The sequence below is a fragment of the Pieris rapae genome, chromosome 4 (assembly GCF_905147795.1).
Source record: "Pieris rapae chromosome 4, ilPieRapa1.1, whole genome shotgun sequence".
Taxonomy (NCBI): domain Eukaryota; kingdom Metazoa; phylum Arthropoda; class Insecta; order Lepidoptera; family Pieridae; genus Pieris; species Pieris rapae.
The window spans coordinates 4,205,308-4,224,775 of NC_059512.1; the positions used below are offsets into that span (position 1 = coordinate 4,205,308).

Sequence of the window (19,468 nt, forward strand, 5' to 3'; positions counted from 1 at the left end):
TACGGAGCCAACCTTTAGGCGTAAATTGTGCGGTGGTAGGTAAGCCAGGCACGTCCAAAGAGTTTAAAAATTCAATTGGATAGTTGGTGGCTTCATCTTCATTTGTGACGCAGTCAATAGATTTGAATGAATGCATTGTTCCAATGATCTTATTTTGAATTATGTAGTTCAGGTCATCTACATCTTTATTCTTAGCCGCTAAAATTGCTCGCTCACTCAACCATTTATTATTTTTGTAGTTAGAAATAATGTTTGGAAACACAATTGTTGATAAGTTCGTCTTTTGATTCCATTCATCGACAGGTACTTGACCATTACCGATAGTCAGCAATTGCTCCGAGAAATCTTCAGCAGATATATCATTAAGCAATGTAACTCTCATGTTTGTTGTCAGCTGCAGTTTCTTCACATAGCGCCATAGATTTGACGATTTGAGGCAAGTGTTTATTTCGTCAACAGCCGTAGATCTTGGAATTACTGGCAGTATTTGGCGGAAATCGCCAGACAGTAAAATCATTGCTCCTCCAAAACATCTTGAGTCATTGCGTAAATCTTTTAATGTTCGGTTAAGTGCTTCTAATGCACGTTTATGCGCCATTGTGCATTCGTCCCAGATGATGATTTTCGATGCCGCTAAAACTTTTGCCATTGCTGAGTGTTTTGCAATATTACACGTTGGTTCTTCAATAGTTTGAAGATTTAACGGTAATTTTAATTCTGAATGAGCCGTACGGCATCCTTCTAACAATGTGGCTGCTATTTCAGAAGAAGCAACTGCAACCGCTATGTTGGATCTCGCCCGAACAGTTGCTAAAACTAATGACATGAGGAATGTCTTGCCAGTTCCACCAAGGGCATCTAGGAAATATAAACCACCATTTTTTTCATCGTTTGCCTTCATTAAAGTATCATAAACTTCCTTTTGTTGGTAATTCAACAGGGTTACATTAGTTTGAACTTCTAAATCTAATTCCTGGTGATCATATTCACGTTCCCGTTCCAATACTCGATTAAATGCGTCTTTCGACAACAACAACAAATAGAAACATTCATCATTCTTTGGATGAACTGTATACATACGACCATACCGAGTTTTTTTTTTTAGTTTTTTCTTCACTGTTTATACGAATGGGCAATGGCACTATCATTACATTTAATTATTTATTTAATAGAAATATTTTGAATATTGATTTCTTACAAATATCAAATTGTCATATATACGTCATTACATAGCTGTCAATTTACGTCAATTACATAGCTATCATTTGCGTTTTATTATTCTTTTTTGTTATACCACGTTTTATAGTGACTGACGTTTCATGTCAAGTCCCACGGGAACGCTGTCCAACGGGATAAAAAGTATCCTATGTCCGTCTCCTGGCTCTAAGCTACCTCCATTCCAATTTTCACCCAAATCTGTTCTTCCGTTCTTGAGTTATAAGTGGTGTAACTAACACGACTTTCTTTTATATATATAGATACTGAAGTCTGAAGTACAATAGAAAGTTAAAAAACTTAATTTCGAGGCTCCGAGCCCCTACACAGTTGATTTTTCTGTAATGTTTATTTTTATTTATGTAAGAGAAGATGTGTGATCTGGAAAATGCAACTGAGGCAGCATCTCTTGCTGTTCAATTTGATCAAGCTAGTCAGCCTGATAAAGCAGTTGAATGTTATCGAACCGCTGCGAGGCTGCTAGATCGAATTTGTGCTCAAGTTCCATCTTCACAACAATCCGATATTCGTATAAAAGTTAAAGAGTATTTGGAAAGAGCTACATTTTTACAAGAACAGAAAAGTATGCTATCAAGTTTTAAATATCTTTATTACTCTATATATATTGAGTTGTGACTCATCACATTTCTAACAAATACTTCATTCATATATACATTGTGATATTTGTGAAAAAGGATATGTTTATTATAAAAATACACCCATTTAGTATATAATATATATTACTAATGCTTATTACTGGAAATTTTCTCATTGTATTCAATGTTTAATGAAAACATCAAGTTTAGGAAATTAGCAATAAAAATGGGGGGAAAATGATAATTGTATGAACATACATACTATCAAATTTGCAAGCAGCATATTAATTGTTGTTAATTTTTTTATCTTGTCATAGTTACCTACTATATTATAGTTATAGTATTATACACCGAGACAAATAAATATCAACATAGAACATATTATTTAAATCAGAATAGGTTAAGTAGGAAATATCATATCTTTTCATTTATTTCTTTCAGATAAAGCACAACAAGCAGAAAGTGTTCGTGATTTAGAAAAATGCTACTTTTTAATGCAGCAAGCTCTTGATGCTGATGAAGCTAATTTAAAAGATCTGGCATTGCAATTGTACATGCAAGCTGTGGAATTAGCTGTGTCAGTTGTTAGTATTTACTACATTTGATCAAAAATTGATAAGAGAAGCTTAGTATATACTTGCCTGTATAGAATTACAATAAAAAGTAGCTTACCTTCTATTACAAGGTCTTATATTCATATACATATGCACAATAAATTAAATTCCACATTAGATTACTTAGTAAATAGCAGATTTATATTTTAAAGAAGTCTTAAATTTTTAAAATGATTCAGTTCTAAGACTGCATTTTGATATATTCAGAAAACAAGTGATCCTGATATTAATATCAAAATCAAGGGATTCGCAAAACAAGCCTTGGATAGAGCTGAAGAAATTAAAGGAATTAAAAAAATTACATCTTTATCCATTAATGAAACCAAAAGACCAGGTAATATATTATTTAAAATACAATGTTTTTGATGGCTTTTAGTATATCCTTTCATTTTTTTCTACACCCTTTTTTTCCCCTTTCTGCATTTAATATTATGATTTTTTTCTTTTTTTACATGCTATTACAGTTGTATCACCAAGCAAAGCTCAACTGCAAAGAGAACAGAGTGTGCATCTGAAAGTCAGTGGAAAACAAATTTACACTGAGGAGGAAAAAGAAGTATTACGTCAAACATCTAATATAAACAATAATTGCTTTCTACCATTTATGGATGTTGATTTATCAGAGAAGTTCCAATATGCAATACCCTTTGAAGATCGTGCAAGTGAATTAAGGTTATCCTCGAAGCAGGCAAAAGAATTTGATAATTGGGTTCGGCCTCATGAAGTTTCTAGTGATCCAAAGTTGATAGTGGGTGATCATGTTGACTGTTTCAGTATTAAGCAAACTGTAAGTATTCTTATGTAATGATTATAAACTTTGTTGGTATTAAAAGCACATTCAAGTTTTTAAAAACACCCACACAAATATCAATTTTATAATTTAAAAGAGTTAATAGGATAGTGTAACCCAATTTTGCCAAAATCTTTAGTAAATACCACTCTAAGAGGCTTTAGCACACTACAATTGAAATAATTTTTCTACTCTTAAATTAGGCAATTGGGTTGGTAAGTGTATATAATTAAGGTGTAGTAATGTTAAAGTCCTAAAATATAATATTTTTTAGATAGTGTCAGACTGTTCATTTGTGGCGTCGTTAGCTGTAAGTGCACTTTATGAAAAGAGATTTAACAAGAAAATTATAACATCCATAATTTACCCAAAGAATAAATACAAAGTTCCAGTCTATAATCCATTTGGTAAATACATGGTTAAGTTGCATCTCAATGGTGTGCGAAGAAAGGTATGTCTAGTCTAATATCGAGAAATTCGTAATATAAACGCTAATAAATTAAATACTATCCTTCTTTATCCTATCACTGAATACAGAAAATAAATAAAAATTGATTTGTTTAAAAGAAAAAAAATTCTAATGTCATCTCACATTCCAATTTAATTTATTTGAGATTTTGCTTGTAATTTACGTCCGCTGTTCGCGGTTTAGCGCCATTTATTTGTTTTGTTCTGAGGTCTTGAGAATTTTATTTTTGCTTTATCATTCAACCTAGAGATAACATTTCATCATCATCTCCATCAGAGACTGAAGCTAATAACTGCTAATTCTTTGTAGTAGATCATTATGTGTTATGTGTGTGTTGGTAATTTTTTAGCTTTTATTATTATTTTTCTAGTAATTTTTGTTTTGTTTGGTTTGTAGAGCTATCACTTCAAGAAGGTATATAAAAAAAAAATCTCAATTAATCTCAAAATCAGCATTGCTGGCATTAGCAACTGATTTGGGCCAATTTTTAGTTTTTGTATTTTTTATGTGTGCTTTAATTACATATGTATACATGATATATATAATACATGATTTTTCTTTATTATTCTCTTCCTGTAATGTGATGTATAAAATTACAGAAGCAAGACAAAGAACACCAAAAATAGTAAATTTTGTTTCAACATATGACCACTATTTATATATTAATCACTTAAAAAATATAAAATTTCAGATTATTATAGATGATCGTCTCCCTTACAGTAAATATGGAAGAATCCTATGTTCATACTCAAGTAACAAGAATGAGTTTTGGGTATCAATGCTTGAGAAAGCTTATATGAAAGTTATGGGCGGGTATGATTTTCCTGGGTCAAATAGTGTAAGTTTTTTTGGGAATATCATAAATTTAATTAAATATAAAATACTTCACTACACAATACAATAAGAGAACAAGCATTTATCAAAATTAATGCACAGATGACAGTTCACCTACTTGTCTATTAAGACAAGGATTAAACAAATACATAAATCTTTGCAGCGCCACTAAATTATTAACGGGTTAATAAATAATACTAATGGTACAATCGTAGTTTCCTAGAGTTTGTAAAATACAGTGTAAACTCTTTATAACGAAACTCGAGGGACTGAGCATTTTTTGTCGTTATAGAGAGTTATATGGAGTGAACAAAAAAGAACCAAATTAATAAGAATTTTTAACGAGAAAACAATGCGTCATACTGTATATATGTGTACAAGGCAATTGAGGGTAACAAAAGCTAGACCGACCTCGGATGTTTCGGAGCTTCAAAGTGTTTTGTTACCTGATAACATAACATAAACAATAATACCGATATTAAATATTTACTGTCTACAAATATGAACACATTTCTTCGTAATAGAGAATGGCGTATCGCTATAAAGAGTGTTTCATTATGTGAGTTTTAACGCAAACCAACCAACTTGGGCTCACTCCAACGTTATCGCTATAAAGGATAACGTTATAAAGAGTTTACACTGTATATATTTAACAATAATAATACATTTATGTCTGTAACGTGACATGATAAAAAAGGCGAGACTCTTTGTCTTTGTATAAGTAGAAAACTTTGCATGTTTTATTTTGTTTATATTTTTTTCTAGAATATAGACCTCCATGCCTTAACCGGCTGGATACCCGAACGGTGTGCTATACGCAACAGTGAGGCAGATTTCAACGCGGAGGCGTTGTATGAAAAACTGCGTACGCGCCTAGAGTGCGGTGACGTCCTGGTGACAGTCGCGACCGGATCGCTGGACGACGCGGAAGCGGAACGCACAGGACTCGTTGCTACACACGCGTACGCAGTACTTGACGTCCGGTTTGTTAATGTAAGTCCATGAATATTTTGATCTATTCTGTGTATTAATGTTGTCGATAATTCAAATCGAAATGTCATTTATTATCGAAATAACATAGATAATGCCTTGTATATTTCTGAATGTTAATAAAATGCTTCAAAATTTATATCTACTGCTAGTTCGAAAAAGGGAAGAGAAACGCAAGGAAATCTTTTTCATTAAAAGGAATAAAGTATTATGAACAATTCTGTGTCCTTGACGATTTTTCTCTATGTAATAAAGAGTAAGAGTATGATCATAGAAAAGTTGGTAAATAAAGTCGCAAGCCTTTTCAACTTTCAAACCATTCGTCATATTTATCAGTATTACCTTGTCCAGGGTGTCCAACTCTTAAAACTGAAAAATCCCTGGTCACATCTTCGGTGGAGAGGGAACTACAGTGAGCTGGATACAGCCCACTGGACACCAAGTCTTAAGGCCCAATTGAACTATGACCCAGACAGTGCAGCTCAGTACGACAATGGCGTGTTTTGGATAGACTATGCTAGTATACTGAAGTTTTTCGATGTTTTTTACTTGAATTGGAACCCAGAATTGTTTCAATACACGTATTGTATACATCAGTGAGTAAACTTTTTGTATTACAAATAGACAGTTATTTAAAATTCAGTAAGTTTTTGTTTAACCTTAGTTCTAAAATGTGTATTTCAGAATTAATTTTAAAAATGTTTTTATTAATAGTCTATAGGCGCTATAATCATGCCCGATGTATTGTTGCATGTCGCAGACAGCATATTTTTTTGGTCATTTTTCTTTCATATTCAAGTAGGTGATATAGGCCACACATGTGGTCGATTTTTAGATTTGAGACACGTTGGTTTCTTGACGATGTTTCATGTATTAGATGCGCAAAGAGATTGAAATTCCATAGGTGCCCATCAGGATCCGAACCTATGAACCTATGGGATTAGCCTTGATTGATTGATTTACTTAAAAACTATCACAATTTTATTTACCACACATCTGACTACAGTTGCCTTTACAAGCATTATTGATACATTAACTACGTGTATATGATAGGCTAAGGTAAACAAGGGTGTAGCAAAAAGATGGCAGGGCTGGCAAAATGCCACGGGTCCCCAAGATGGCCCATGCCCAAGAGGTCGCGAGATAAAAATATTTTTATACATTGAGTATTTGATTTTATTTGAAAAGCAAATTTTTATGAGTGCTTAAAAGTGAGACGACTATAGACCATAATACATTTTCAAGTTAATCGTTAAGCATTTTAACCAACTCAGATATGATTTTGCCATGGGCCCCAGATGGTATAGTTACGTCTCGGTAAAGGTTCAATTATGTAATTTTTTTATTAAATTAATCACGTAGTTTTTACAAAGTATATAAATTACCCTAAATAGCCCAAATATCGTTTATAGAAAATGGGATGCGGGTAATGGTCCCGTTAGAGACGCATATAATGTAGGCGAGAATCCACAATTTTCTCTCCATGTACAAGGACGTGGCGCCGTATGGCTGCTCCTAACACGACATATCACCCAAATCGAAGACTTCAGTAACAACAAGGAGTATATCACTCTACTCGTATATAAAAATGGTCAGCGGGTGTACTATCCATGTAAGTTATTATATAATTATATATGTAAAATTATATATGTAATAAAATATTGTGTGCATTTCCTTCGTTAGTGTTTGCAATCAATCAATTTACGATTTTAAGTTCAAATCAGTTGGTGTCAAAAATCTATTGATTTTTTTTTGGTTAATAACAGAAGCCAATTATTGCCGGCTGTATTAATCACTTACGAACGGGGGTCGGAGGCATAGATAGTGTCGTATCCTTTAAAATCCCACCATGGCGACTCTCTCTTAATTACGAAATTGGCCAAATCGAATAGATTTTTAAGATCACATTAAGATGCACTCTCGCACACTTACACATTCTAAGACAAAGATCAACTAATAAATAAATACTAAACATCGACTGATCAATACTATCTCTAAACGCGTACACAAGTACATAACGTGTTAGTGTAAATCTTTGTATAAACATATTATGTTGTTTCAGCTATAATTTTAAATATCGTAAAGTCTTAAAATAAAAGCTATGGACTGTCATTAAATTATTGTTAAATACATAAATAAAATAATGTATATTTATACGAACATTGTTTTATGTGCATTTCGTACCAATTATGCTAAAAATTCTTGGATATTATTTAATTAAATTAATATTTACGTATACATCCTAAAAGTAAAGCCAAACGTTGGTAATTTATATAAATTACCCGTTAATAACTAACAGATAGAAAAAATACTGAAACGCAGTAAAAATTGCTATTTTTTCAGACGACCCACCGCCCTACATTGACGGTATACGTATCAACAGCCCTCACTACCTCTGCAAGATAATAACCACAGACACAAATACAGATAGATTCACACTAGTCGTATCACAGTATGAGAAAACGCGTACGATATATTATACGCTACGAGCGTACGCGACCTGTCCATTCTCCATGAGCAAGATTGAACCATATCCGTTTAAGAAAACGGTAAGTTATCATTTATGTTATTTTTACCCTATTCATTCTATGTGCGCATTTAACATTCGGTCGAACGGTAAAGAAAACTATCGTGAGGAAACCAACATGTCTTAGATGAAGTCGACGACGTGTGTCAGGCACTGGAGACTGATCACCTACTTGGCCATTAGATTTAAATATGATCACGAAACAGATTCAGAAAACTGAGGCCAAGACCTAAAAAGAGGTTGTAGCGCCACTGATTTATTTAATTTTTTATGTTTTAATAAAATTACTAAATCTTTACTTTTTATCACAGTGTAAACACAATTTTACAGAAAGACCTATATATAAAACTGATTTCTGTTTTGTCAGATGGAAAAGTTAATTCGCACTTGTAAATATCTAAATCTATTTAAGTACTTTAATATTCTTTTTACTAAAACACTGTAATATTAAAGTGACATTTTATCCTTTTCAGATAAGGGGAGAATGGTCGGGTCGCACTGCCGGAGGTTGCGAGAACCACCCAAGCACATACCCAAATAACCCAAAATTCATAGTAACAGTACCGAATTCACGGGTGCCTTGCAATCTCGTAGCGGAATTGAAGGGGCCTAAACAGTACCAAATGGGGGTGGATGCTCGAGTGGAGTCATTGGACGATCCCAGTGTAACGGCTCCGTTTTTAAAAGAGTCTTCAGGAGCATTTAGGTTAGTTTTTTTAAATATTTTAGTAATATGTTTTTTTTATTTGTGGCATTACAGGAACTTGCACGAAATAACATTTATGGAGAATTCTACTTTTAATATACTTGATAGATGAGTTGTGTATATGTGCAGTGGTCTAATATTAAAGAAAATTTTAATAATAAGTCTTGCTAAGGAGTATATTATATCTAGTTTTGTGTTTTTGATCTTAAAAATGAACTATTATTATTAATTATGAAGCCCTTGATTTGGGAACTGGTAGTAAATCTAAAATTAGAAGCATTTAATATGTATTTTATTGACGTTCATAAGTAAACATTGTGTAACCTAAATGAATAAATGATTTTGAATTGGAATTAAAAAGTTGTATTAAAGCCCGAATTTTAAGAACTTCAATCATACCAAAGTTTTGAGAACTGTCAAGCCATTTTTTCTGTATGCCGATGGGCATGTTTGACAGCGCTCAAGACGAGATTGTGACTTAAGATATGAATTATAATGTGGACTTAAGGGCGTTATATCTAAGGCCGCCTCGTTTCATAATATTGTTCTTTAATCAATATCGCTACTAATTTATTAATTTATATGTAAAACTTTGACATTTAGCTCGCTTGATAGTTGTAAAAAAAAATGTGCTAAATATTTCAATGTACAAATAAAAAACTTTTGATTTTTTCCTCACTTCACAGGTCAGGTTTCGTAGTTCTGCAGCTTCGCAATCTTCCGGCCGGTCGTTATATCCTAACTACCTCAACTTTCTATCCGGGTGAAGAAGGCCCTTTTTTCCTTGAGCTCAAGTCCACGTGCGAGGTTTCCTGCGAACAGCGACACTAGCAGGGCTACAGGAAAGAAAATCTTTGCCTTCTGAGGGGATTGCCAATGCAGAGATCGCTTGAAAATATCTGAGAAAGTTTTCTCTTTGACATAAAGTATGAAGAACTGAAAATCATCGAAAATGCACTTTAACAGATTAAATATCAAATGATCACTTTTGTATAATTATATTTTAATTGTGTGATATTTTGTAATGTCCCTAAATAAAGACCAACAAACAAAATTATTTTACTTCAAATTTTATTGCTGAAAAAAAAATTAGGTCAGATTCAGAGCCGAGACAGGAGTCGTTTTAGAATCTCTATATTCGCAAGTCTATAACTCGCTTTTGATTTTTAAAATGTTCTATGAATTATGACGAGTACAATAATTCACATCAGAACCATATTGCTTTCGCCGTGTACCTGGAATTCACGTAACTAATTGTTACGTGGTACGACAGCTAATTATTAATAATATTGGAAACATACATGGTGGTGTTAAAACCGGTGTTTGATTATCTTCATGTATGAACAGCTTAAAATTATTTTTCAACTAGTTTAATGACACTATTTAATTGACTCTTTGTTTGTGTATTTTAGAGAATTAGAATATACGCACATTAATATTTGACATTTATAATTACTGGTTGGTGCTACATTGCTTCCTGGCGTTAGAGGCTTCGTGGTCAATCTTAAACAACTTAAATTAATTAAATAGAAATCAGATTAAAATGTGATTTACAGTAATTAATATAAGTTATATAAGATTAACCGATATTGCACTGTGATACTGTCTAGATAAAGTAAAGATTCTCTATTAATTGTAAGATATAATCAACTATTATAGCAGAATTCTATTTTATGAAGTTAATAAATATTTATAAAAATGTTTTTTTCTTTTTTTTAATAACAACGTATACATGCAAGTAATTCGCAAAACGCAGTACTAAAAATTATTGCTGTTTATTAATTTAAATATAAGTATGATTACCTCATTTATTTCTGTGAAGAATACAGCATCAAAAGCCTTGGGAATACTTAGAAATCATGTAAATAAATTTGTTTTGGCTTGACATCCTTTTTCCTTTTCATTTCCGTTTATGCTACTTAATGCGCATTAGACTAAAAACCAAAGCAACAAAAATTTGATATCTTTTAAAAAGCTTAATAACATTATTGTCCATTGTATAAATATTAACTTTTCAATAAAACTTATGTTGGAGTTTTGTATTTAATTTTTTTTTAAATAAATTGCAAAGTAAAACCTTGTCTTTACATTCACGAGATATTATTAGAGGTTATTATTTAAAACAATTAAAAAAAAACACTTATTATGGGCAATGACCCTAAAGCATAAAATTAGTATAAGCAAAATAAGCCCTTGCTTTGTGAAGCTCAAAAAAACGAAAATATAATATAATTTTTAGTAGACGCGGATTCTTTTATTTGATTGCAGTGGTAAACATCTCAATAGCGTAGAACGTAGAATACCTCAGGTCCAATTGTGTTAATGCATTGCTATAAAGTTAGAAAAATAGAATATAAAAATAACTTAAATATCATAAACCCAGATTTTTTGTACCCGGACGGGAAGTAGTAATTTAAATAAACAACAATTTTCAACAACTCAAAAACTTCTAAAGAGATTAAAATTTCTGCACCTGAAATGCCGGGATTTCTTACAAACGAAACCACAATTTTCAAACGACGCCACTCGACGTAACCGCAGAGTTCAAATATCAGCTACATCTACGGAAAGAAAGTTAGATTTCTAGTACACTTTGTGCCATCAAACACTACTATTGCCAAATGTGACTTAACGATCTAGACGCGTGAACAAACAAATGCAAATTCGCATTGCGACACCAATAGCAACGAGAGCTTTTGAAAAATGAATTTACAAGGAGCATCTATCCCGGTAGAAAGAAGATAAATGTGTATTTTAATATTTTTTACAGTTTTAAAAGTGCTTACAGTAAACTAACTTGAATTAAATTAAATACCAGTCAATCTGACTCTGTTTTTGTAAAATTTATATATTATGTATTAACAACTACAAGTACTAGCACGGCTAGTAATACATAATAAATAGCTTACTAATACTAATGTTAAGTGATAGCAGTTAGACTTGGTAGATCAGCAGTTTTAGTAAAAATCGTTTCCAGAACGCGGAGTACAATCGATGCAAAATGTTTATGAAGATTATGACGTCTACCAATTAAACATTTTTAGTTCTTGTCGTAAAATTTCATTACAGAAGAACGAAGAGCTGGCATCTACCTCGCACAAAGAATTAGTCTAGCTATTCAAAGGGGGAACGCTGCTAGTATCTTCGGAACCTTGCCTAAAGGGACTCCTTTTAATAATATTTTTTAATAATTAAATTTTAAGGTTAGTTATTAGATATATTTTTATGTATTATGTTATTTCTGTATTAAATATGACTTTAATGATTAAGTTGTAAAGTGTAACATTATGTTACCAATATTATAAATTCTATAATCTCTCGATAAGGCACAGCATAGGCACATTTGTACGTCCATTTGATTGACTTTTAAGACAAAGGTAAAACTTACATCGCGAAACGTTATCACCAGAAATCAAAACAAGGACTTCTGTCATTTGCCTTCACCGCCTCAATAGCCATTTAACCGCGGGATCCTCAAAGAAAAGTTTTAATGTGTTGTTGCTAAAGGCTGTCCATGTCTTATCTTTTGAAGTTAGTTAAGATACTATTATAAAACTGAATATCTTGTATATTTAATACAGAGAAGTTATGCGAATCCTGTGAATTAATCAAACAGGCAGCTATAAACTATGAATTGTAAATGGATATTTTCCGCATCAAGGCTTGTTTCGGTTATCTAAACAAACGCTTGTTATTAGTTTATAGTTTAACATATTGCCTATATTTTCTGGAAACACTAGCTTATACATAAGTATGTAATATTTGTTGTTATTCGCATATTAATAACCGTATATTATTATATTCACCTGAAAAATAATATGAAAAGAAAATACTTAAGAAAATTTGCAATATTTTTTTATGAAAACAGCGAATGAGCTTTTCAATATGTACAATTATAGTTTTTTTAATATAATTTTTATTATAATTATATAATTTATTATAATATTGCGACCCGCCCGGCTTCGCACGGGTGCAATGCTGATACTAAATACACTACAGAAAATCTGAGAACATTGTATATAAAAATGTGGGTTATCCATAAGAGATAGACATATACCATCACGGACTTTTCTGTAGACCTTTTCAATGTGTACAATACTTAGTACATTATTTTGATAAAACTCGTAGGGTTCAGCCTGCGTTTGCAATGTAAACGGAAAAAATGTAATTATTTACGACATCACATTAGAAACCTCAAAAATAACAGTATTTCTCCACTATTTAATGGATGTTATTATACATATAAACCTTCCTCTTAAAGCACTCTATCTATTAAAAACCGTTGCGTAGTTTCAAAGATTTAAGCATACAAAGGGACATAGGGACAGAGAAAGCGACTTTGTTTTATAATATGTAGTGATATATAGGCTGCTATGACTACCACTGTTTCACATAACATACAAATGCAAAATGTAAAGAGTGAGGTTCTCTCATCACACATCACAGTCACTGTGCCTACATTACCATTCCACCCTATTTCTTCTAAGCCTGTTCCTTAGTTTTTCTTAAAAGACACAATTTGAAAGTTTCAGAATAAGTAAGATTTCGTTTCAATATTTTCTCTCATTCTTTGGACGGCTTTGCGATAATGTTGCAGTAATATAGATAATTATAATTAATATATACACAATTTTATAATTTCTGTATTCATAATATTTCAATGGAGACTAGAAATCTAGGCTACGCTCTAAACAAAACGAATGAGGTTAGTCAGTTATTATATTAGAAAATGTTTTTATTCTGCGATTTACTTTTCTGCTTCACGGTTTCAGTGTTGCACGCTCTGTGTGCTATTATAAACTATATATAAAAATGTTTGGTTATTCAACAGCTACATAGGTAGGTATGTTTACCCGATGGCTAATGGCCAATGGCCGGGGACGCAGTGAACTACACGAGGTGGAATTAGTAGGTATAGCTCTAGGGGTAGCAGGGATAAGGGAATAACAAAATGCAGTTTTATTTGATTATAAATATGTCTACAAATTTAAAGAGGTATTGTTGTGTTATTTATGTGTATTATGGAACATGAGATATACAGGTTTCACTTATTCCACGTCATTAAATTTAAACCTGTAGGCATCCCTACTCATCGGCAAAGAAGACAAAGCGTGTAGGCTGAGGGAAAAATCCGGCGTAAAAAACTCGGTACTCTTTTAAAAAAGCGAATCATCAAACAACATATATTTTAAAACAAATATAGCAAATTAATTAGAAGTAACCTGCCCAGCACTAGTCCCAGGCCCTTTTATCAACTAGATAATCGCTAACTTAGTAAGCCTTACTAATATTACTGTAAGCTCAGCTTTAAGAGCCTTGTGTACTTTATTTATTGATTTTTCCCCTAAATAAAATAACAACCAACAATTCCAGATCAAGTTCGTAATAAAATATCCGGAAATTCCTATACGACACTCAATATAGCGTAATTTGATCACAGTCTTTTAACAGAAGTAATAACGCTGGAAATAACGGCCCATTTTTTACCGCACCAATATTGCCGCCTCGCCGATTGACATTTGCTCGCAGATCCCTTCAATAAGATTAAATTTTACAACTCTTGGAAGAAGCTTCTGTTTTGTTAGTTTAAGTGATTGGATGGACGGCAAACTTTCGCCGCGTTTTAGAATTACCTTTTATAGCACTTTGTATAAGTGTTTATTGGTCTTATTTAATATTCTGCAGTATTACAATTTGTTAGTTATAATTTTTTGTTTTTCTATTGCAGTACATTTAAGAGATAATGTAACAATTATTGCGTCATTTTACATCTGATACCCACACATTTAAAATCGTTAGTGAATTAATTTGTTTCAATTATGCTTTTTATGTTAAAAATGATGAGACTAGATTTTTAGGATGCGCATGCAAAAATTATAGCTGAATACTATATTATATTATATAATTATATTAGCTATAGTAAGGACATCTACATATGTTTGCGTGAGAACTGAAATCTATATTTATGATATTTAATTAAACTTTTTTAAACTAGATAATGCGTTATTTCTTTTCGTTCTTTCAATGTATCAAATACCTTTATTTTATTGTTAGTGTTTTTTTTCTACATACGTAGAATACGACAAAACATATTTGTTTTTATATAGACCCTAGGTACTAAACTAAATTAAGTGCTTTTGTAAAGATAATGCTTACCCCAAACTTTTAATCAACCATTAATAATTTCTGTAAATGTGAACAAAAACTAAATCTAAATTTCTGAGTTTAATAGCTGCTCTCTGTAAAACCCTTGCGAATAACCCTTTTAATAATGTGTTCAATATGCATAGTTTAATTAAACTAGCGGATCTGACTGACGTTGTCCTGTAGACACGTCTTACATACAAAAAAATCTAATAATATAAATCATTCACGACTCCACTTGAATATGCAAAAAATTTCATAATTATCTGTCTGAGTTGTATAACGAAGACATACTCAGATGATTTATATCTAATATATAAAATTCTCGTGTCACGGTGTACGGGACCGAACTCCTCCGAAACTGCTCGACCGATTTTCGTGATCCTTAGCGTGCATATCGGCCAGGGTGGAGAATAGATCAACATCTATTTTTCATCCCTCTACATGGTAAGGGTACCCCAAAATTATATCTTTTAGACAACATTTTTTATTTTCATGTTTTCACGATATAGCATACAAAAATATATGCAACCCTGAATTTTTACCCCTCTACGAACCACCCTTATTTTTTATTTGTTAATTAAAAAATATATTTTTTTTGCAAGATTTTTTTAATTATTTTGTCATGACTTAGAGTAAATATTTCATATGACCCTGAATTTTGCACCCCTCTATGATCAACCCTTATTTTTTATTTGTTAATCATAAACTTTCATTTTTTGGCAAAAAAAAAAATTATATTTTGTGATGATAGAATAAAAAAAAATCATATCTCTCTCAATTTTCACTCTTATACGATCAACCCCTATTTTTACATCCCGTTTTTTTTAATCTATCCACAGAACCGCAATAAGGTTGCACGATGGCAATCAAATATTTCAATTGTAGTAGAATTAAAAAAATGTTTCCTAGAAATAACATACATGGCAAAACAACGTTTGTCGGGTTAGCTAGTATATATATATAGGTTTGATATGGGCCTACTATTCCTAGATTCTTCATCTGGAACTCGTTAAGTAAACCACATATGTTTTAATATTTGATCTAATTGTATTGTTAATACTAAGCACCTTTCAAAAAGGCCTTTGAGACTTTCAAAGAGTTTGTACTATCGATACGCGACTGTTGAGCCGCAGCGATTGCGGTTGTCAATAGACGCCCAAACTCACTTTATTTGGTTTATATTGATCATCAAATATGAGTTTAAGGAGCGAAAAGATAGCATTCTATTCGTCGCCAAAAATGGATTGTCTTCGTAGGGCTTGGTTAATGGGATGCAGATAGGAGATCGATCGACTTTCACTGTCTGATCTCAGATTGTTTTTTGTCTGAGATTGTGGATTAATTATTTCAGGGTTCAGGCGAAAGCGAGCGGAGGGAGACGTGCAGGTGCGTTTCACTCGGTAACGCTCAGTACATATTATGCCATACGTTATCTATCACTTGATTCATGCCTGCTTCATTTATTAACCATAACCACCCAACACCTGAAATCTTCGACTTTAAAAACTTTTTTGGCATAACGATTTTTCTGTATAATGCGTAAGCGATACCGGACGAATTCATGCGCTAGTGCTAGGAGTGCAGGTAAATTGAATTATTCATTGTTATTGCAGGAGTAAGTTATTAAAAATGGGTATTAGGCGTCAATGGACTTTCTATTTGCGCATTTAGTACTCACATGTACAGTGAAAGAAAACATCGTGAGACCTAATAACTAATGACCTAGACAAAATTGACGATGGCTGATCATCATATTTGTCTATAAGAGAAAATAAATGATCACAAAGCAAATACTCAAATCTGAGGTACATACTTAATAAGCAGTGGCGCCACGAGTTGGTACATATTCTGACATCAATAATTTAATAAAATTTAGAATTACTGCAAACGCAGCCATATAAAAGCAATAGGGTACGTCGTATTAAAAGCGTGAAAGCGAGCTGAAAAGAAAAATACAAAAGTAGACAAGAAAATAAGCGAGACTTCCCCTCTTTGTTACTAAGATTAAAACTATATTTTAATAGAGCATATTTGATGCGATAATAAAGTAGCACATCTTGCATTTGCGCGAAGAAAATATTCGTTATTACATTTTTTATATAGTCGTAGTAGCTCGGCATGACTATGTCCTTAGCGATATTTTTTTTAATGTGTATTTGGTTATAGATGTACTTTGTGTCGTTTAAAATGATAACAGCTTTAAGTTATGCCAGGAAGTAGTCAGCCAAACTCATCTCCTTAGAATGCAGACTACGATAAATGAGTGGGTGTTACAGTCAATTGCTAACCGCAAGCGCGACAAAAACTACATAAGAAATGTAAATTGAGCTCATAAACTATTCAAAGAAAAAAGGTTCAGTTCTATCCATTACTCAAGACATGGTCCGTCAATATAGTTTTAATTTAAAAACAATTTCTGCTTGCATTGAATTAAATTGTACAGTCTTCGCAACCGCTAGATGGGACCTGGAAAAACAAATACAAAGATAACTCTAGAGCAGTTAATCACCATCAGCATTAGCATGTTTTCTGTAGAAAGTCGTGAAAAAAAAAGTTCATATTCATATGAAGGAAACATAATATATAAAATAAACTCTGTTAAAATAAAACTTACGAAATTATATTTTTTCCTTGCAATAGAAATTGTAATAGAAACAGTGGAAATTAAAAACGATATATAGTATCCGAAATTAAGGTTCTAGTCAAATTTATTTCCAACCTCACGTTGTTTCAGTATTGTGAACAAAAAGGTAGATAATATGCAAAAGAATAATTTTGTTGGCGTATAATTCCGTGTACACAATATTACACAAAGTTTATTTGGCCTTTATCTAAGATATTCATGTATAAATTTATTCCCTGATTTGCATGAGACTGTGTATTTACACGGGAAATTTTAGCAGTGTTTATATGTTCCAGTGAGTATTGAATGTTGATGGATAAATTATATGGATTAGGGACGTGTTGAAATTTGTACAATCTGGTTTTTAAGTACGACACACAATGTATCTTAAAGGGGAAATTGGTTCAACCAACCAAGTACCTACTAGAATATTAAATTTAACACACAAAATAGGACAATGTGCTGATTTAAATATTGTTAGACTCTGGCACAAATATTTTATAACTATGTAGTACAGAAAGCTATGGTGCTATTAGAAATAATGTGAAAAAAAATTCAAAGTTAACAATAGACAAAGAGTTGGGTCATCACTCACTACGCTGTTTGGGCTATAACAAAGGTGTAAAAGTTCGGCGAGCCAAAGAGCCCTATTAACAGAATTATCTGGACAAAGCCGACAGACCACAAACAGCACAAAGGCTAATTAGAAACAATACGAGCGAGTTAGTAATTTAGCCGAGTCTGACCACAGATCTAGGTACTAAACATCACGCTAATTACCTGTGTTCCTTTTACGTCTTTGGATATACGCGGTCTTAATAATAAACGTAGGTACTCTAAGGCTTATTTATTTTCTTTTTTCTCTTTTCACCTAGAAATAAATATGGATACAGCTTATTGATAAATTGATTAAAAAAACTAGTCCTTACAAATTCTGCCATGGACAATTCATTTTATTTGTATTCTGTATGTATAAGCAATTTTATCTTGGAGTCAGTCAGTCAGGAGTTTAATTAGTTGCTCACCTGTTCGAGCATGATTTACTTCTTATTCATAATAATTGAAGGTTTATGTTATATGTTACACATTATATATATAAAGCACAGCCCATACCTATTAAAGATTAAAATTAAATAATATTATAGCAGAGCGTGGTTTCGATCCACGGACCTCTGGGTTATGGGCCCAGCACGCTTCCACTGCGCCACTCTGCTGATATTTGGTTTGACCAAAATAGCGTCAAAAAAAGATTTTTTTTCATTAAAACGGTACATTTATGTCTAAACCAGAATACAACTAGTTATCCGAAAATGAGTTTGTTTAAATGCTAATCATGCAGTAAGTACTAATAAATATGCAATGCTTCCTAGCTATCTGTCAATAAGGTTTGTTTACAACTCCTCTCTTTGAAGTTTCTTTGATGTTTGATTACTAACGGGTTCCATATAATCCGAAACGTATAACTATACTTACTAGATCTACTAATATGTTTAAGGGGAAGGTTTAGAGTCGAAACTCGAAAATAAATAAATAACTCTAAGTAAGACACCCGTATGTCAAAATCCTTTAATAATAGATGAATATCGAATTAAAGCATTAATTCTTCTTCTCCACTATACTAAGTCTATTAAAGTGCTAATTTTTCATTTCGTCAAATTGTGATTAAGTCGATCGAGAAAAAGATTAGGCAAGTGAGAATATACAACTTTTGGAAGGGCTATTTAATATAACAAGTGATTTATGTATTGGTTTAAACTATGCTAATAACTACCAATTTCTTTTTTAGATTGGATTTGCTTTAAATTATTGAAGGGAACTAGTTGCATTGGCCCCTTGTCTCTATTAATAAATGTACTTTAAGCTTCAGACAGATAGAATTGCAGGCGAATAAACTCTGTACGTGTATTGCCAACTTTTGCAGGAAACGATACGGCCGTTTCTCGAACGTACGTTTTCT

The 19,468-nt window shown here is 32.3% G+C and overlaps 1 protein-coding gene and 1 non-coding gene across 2 annotated transcripts; one reads left to right on the forward strand and one right to left on the reverse strand.

Annotated features, from left to right (window-relative positions):
- The first annotated feature begins 1,465 nt into the window (after nt 1-1,465).
- Nucleotides 1,466-10,442, forward strand: LOC111003424 (calpain-7). Its single transcript, XM_022273932.2, has 12 exons — nt 1,466-1,798; nt 2,253-2,395; nt 2,633-2,759; nt 2,890-3,212; nt 3,490-3,666; nt 4,376-4,522; nt 5,284-5,511; nt 5,860-6,104; nt 6,921-7,120; nt 7,852-8,057; nt 8,509-8,741; nt 9,428-10,442. Exons 1-12 carry the CDS (start codon nt 1,588-1,590, stop codon nt 9,570-9,572), a joined length of 2,385 nt encoding a protein of 794 aa, XP_022129624.2. The 5' UTR covers nt 1,466-1,587; the 3' UTR covers nt 9,573-10,442.
- An 8,211-nt stretch (nt 10,443-18,653) lies between these two features.
- Nucleotides 18,654-18,725, reverse strand: Trnam-cau. The gene has a single exon. It is a non-coding gene; the product is annotated as a tRNA-Met (tRNA).
- Nucleotides 18,726-19,468: the final 743 nt, after the last annotated feature.

What these genes read in the sequence shown, in the direction of transcription:
- LOC111003424 (XM_022273932.2), top strand. Translation starts at nt 1,588, where the DNA reads ATGTGTGATCTGGAAAATGCAACTGAGGCAGCATCTCTTGCTGTTCAA. An exon ending in TAATGAAACCAAAAGACCAG is followed by an intron (nt 2,760 to 2,889) that starts GTAATATATTAT and finishes ATGCTATTACAG; the next exon opens with TTGTATCACCAAGCAAAGCT. An exon ending in TCAGCGGGTGTACTATCCAT is followed by an intron (nt 7,121 to 7,851) that starts GTAAGTTATTAT and finishes CTATTTTTTCAG; the next exon opens with ACGACCCACCGCCCTACATT.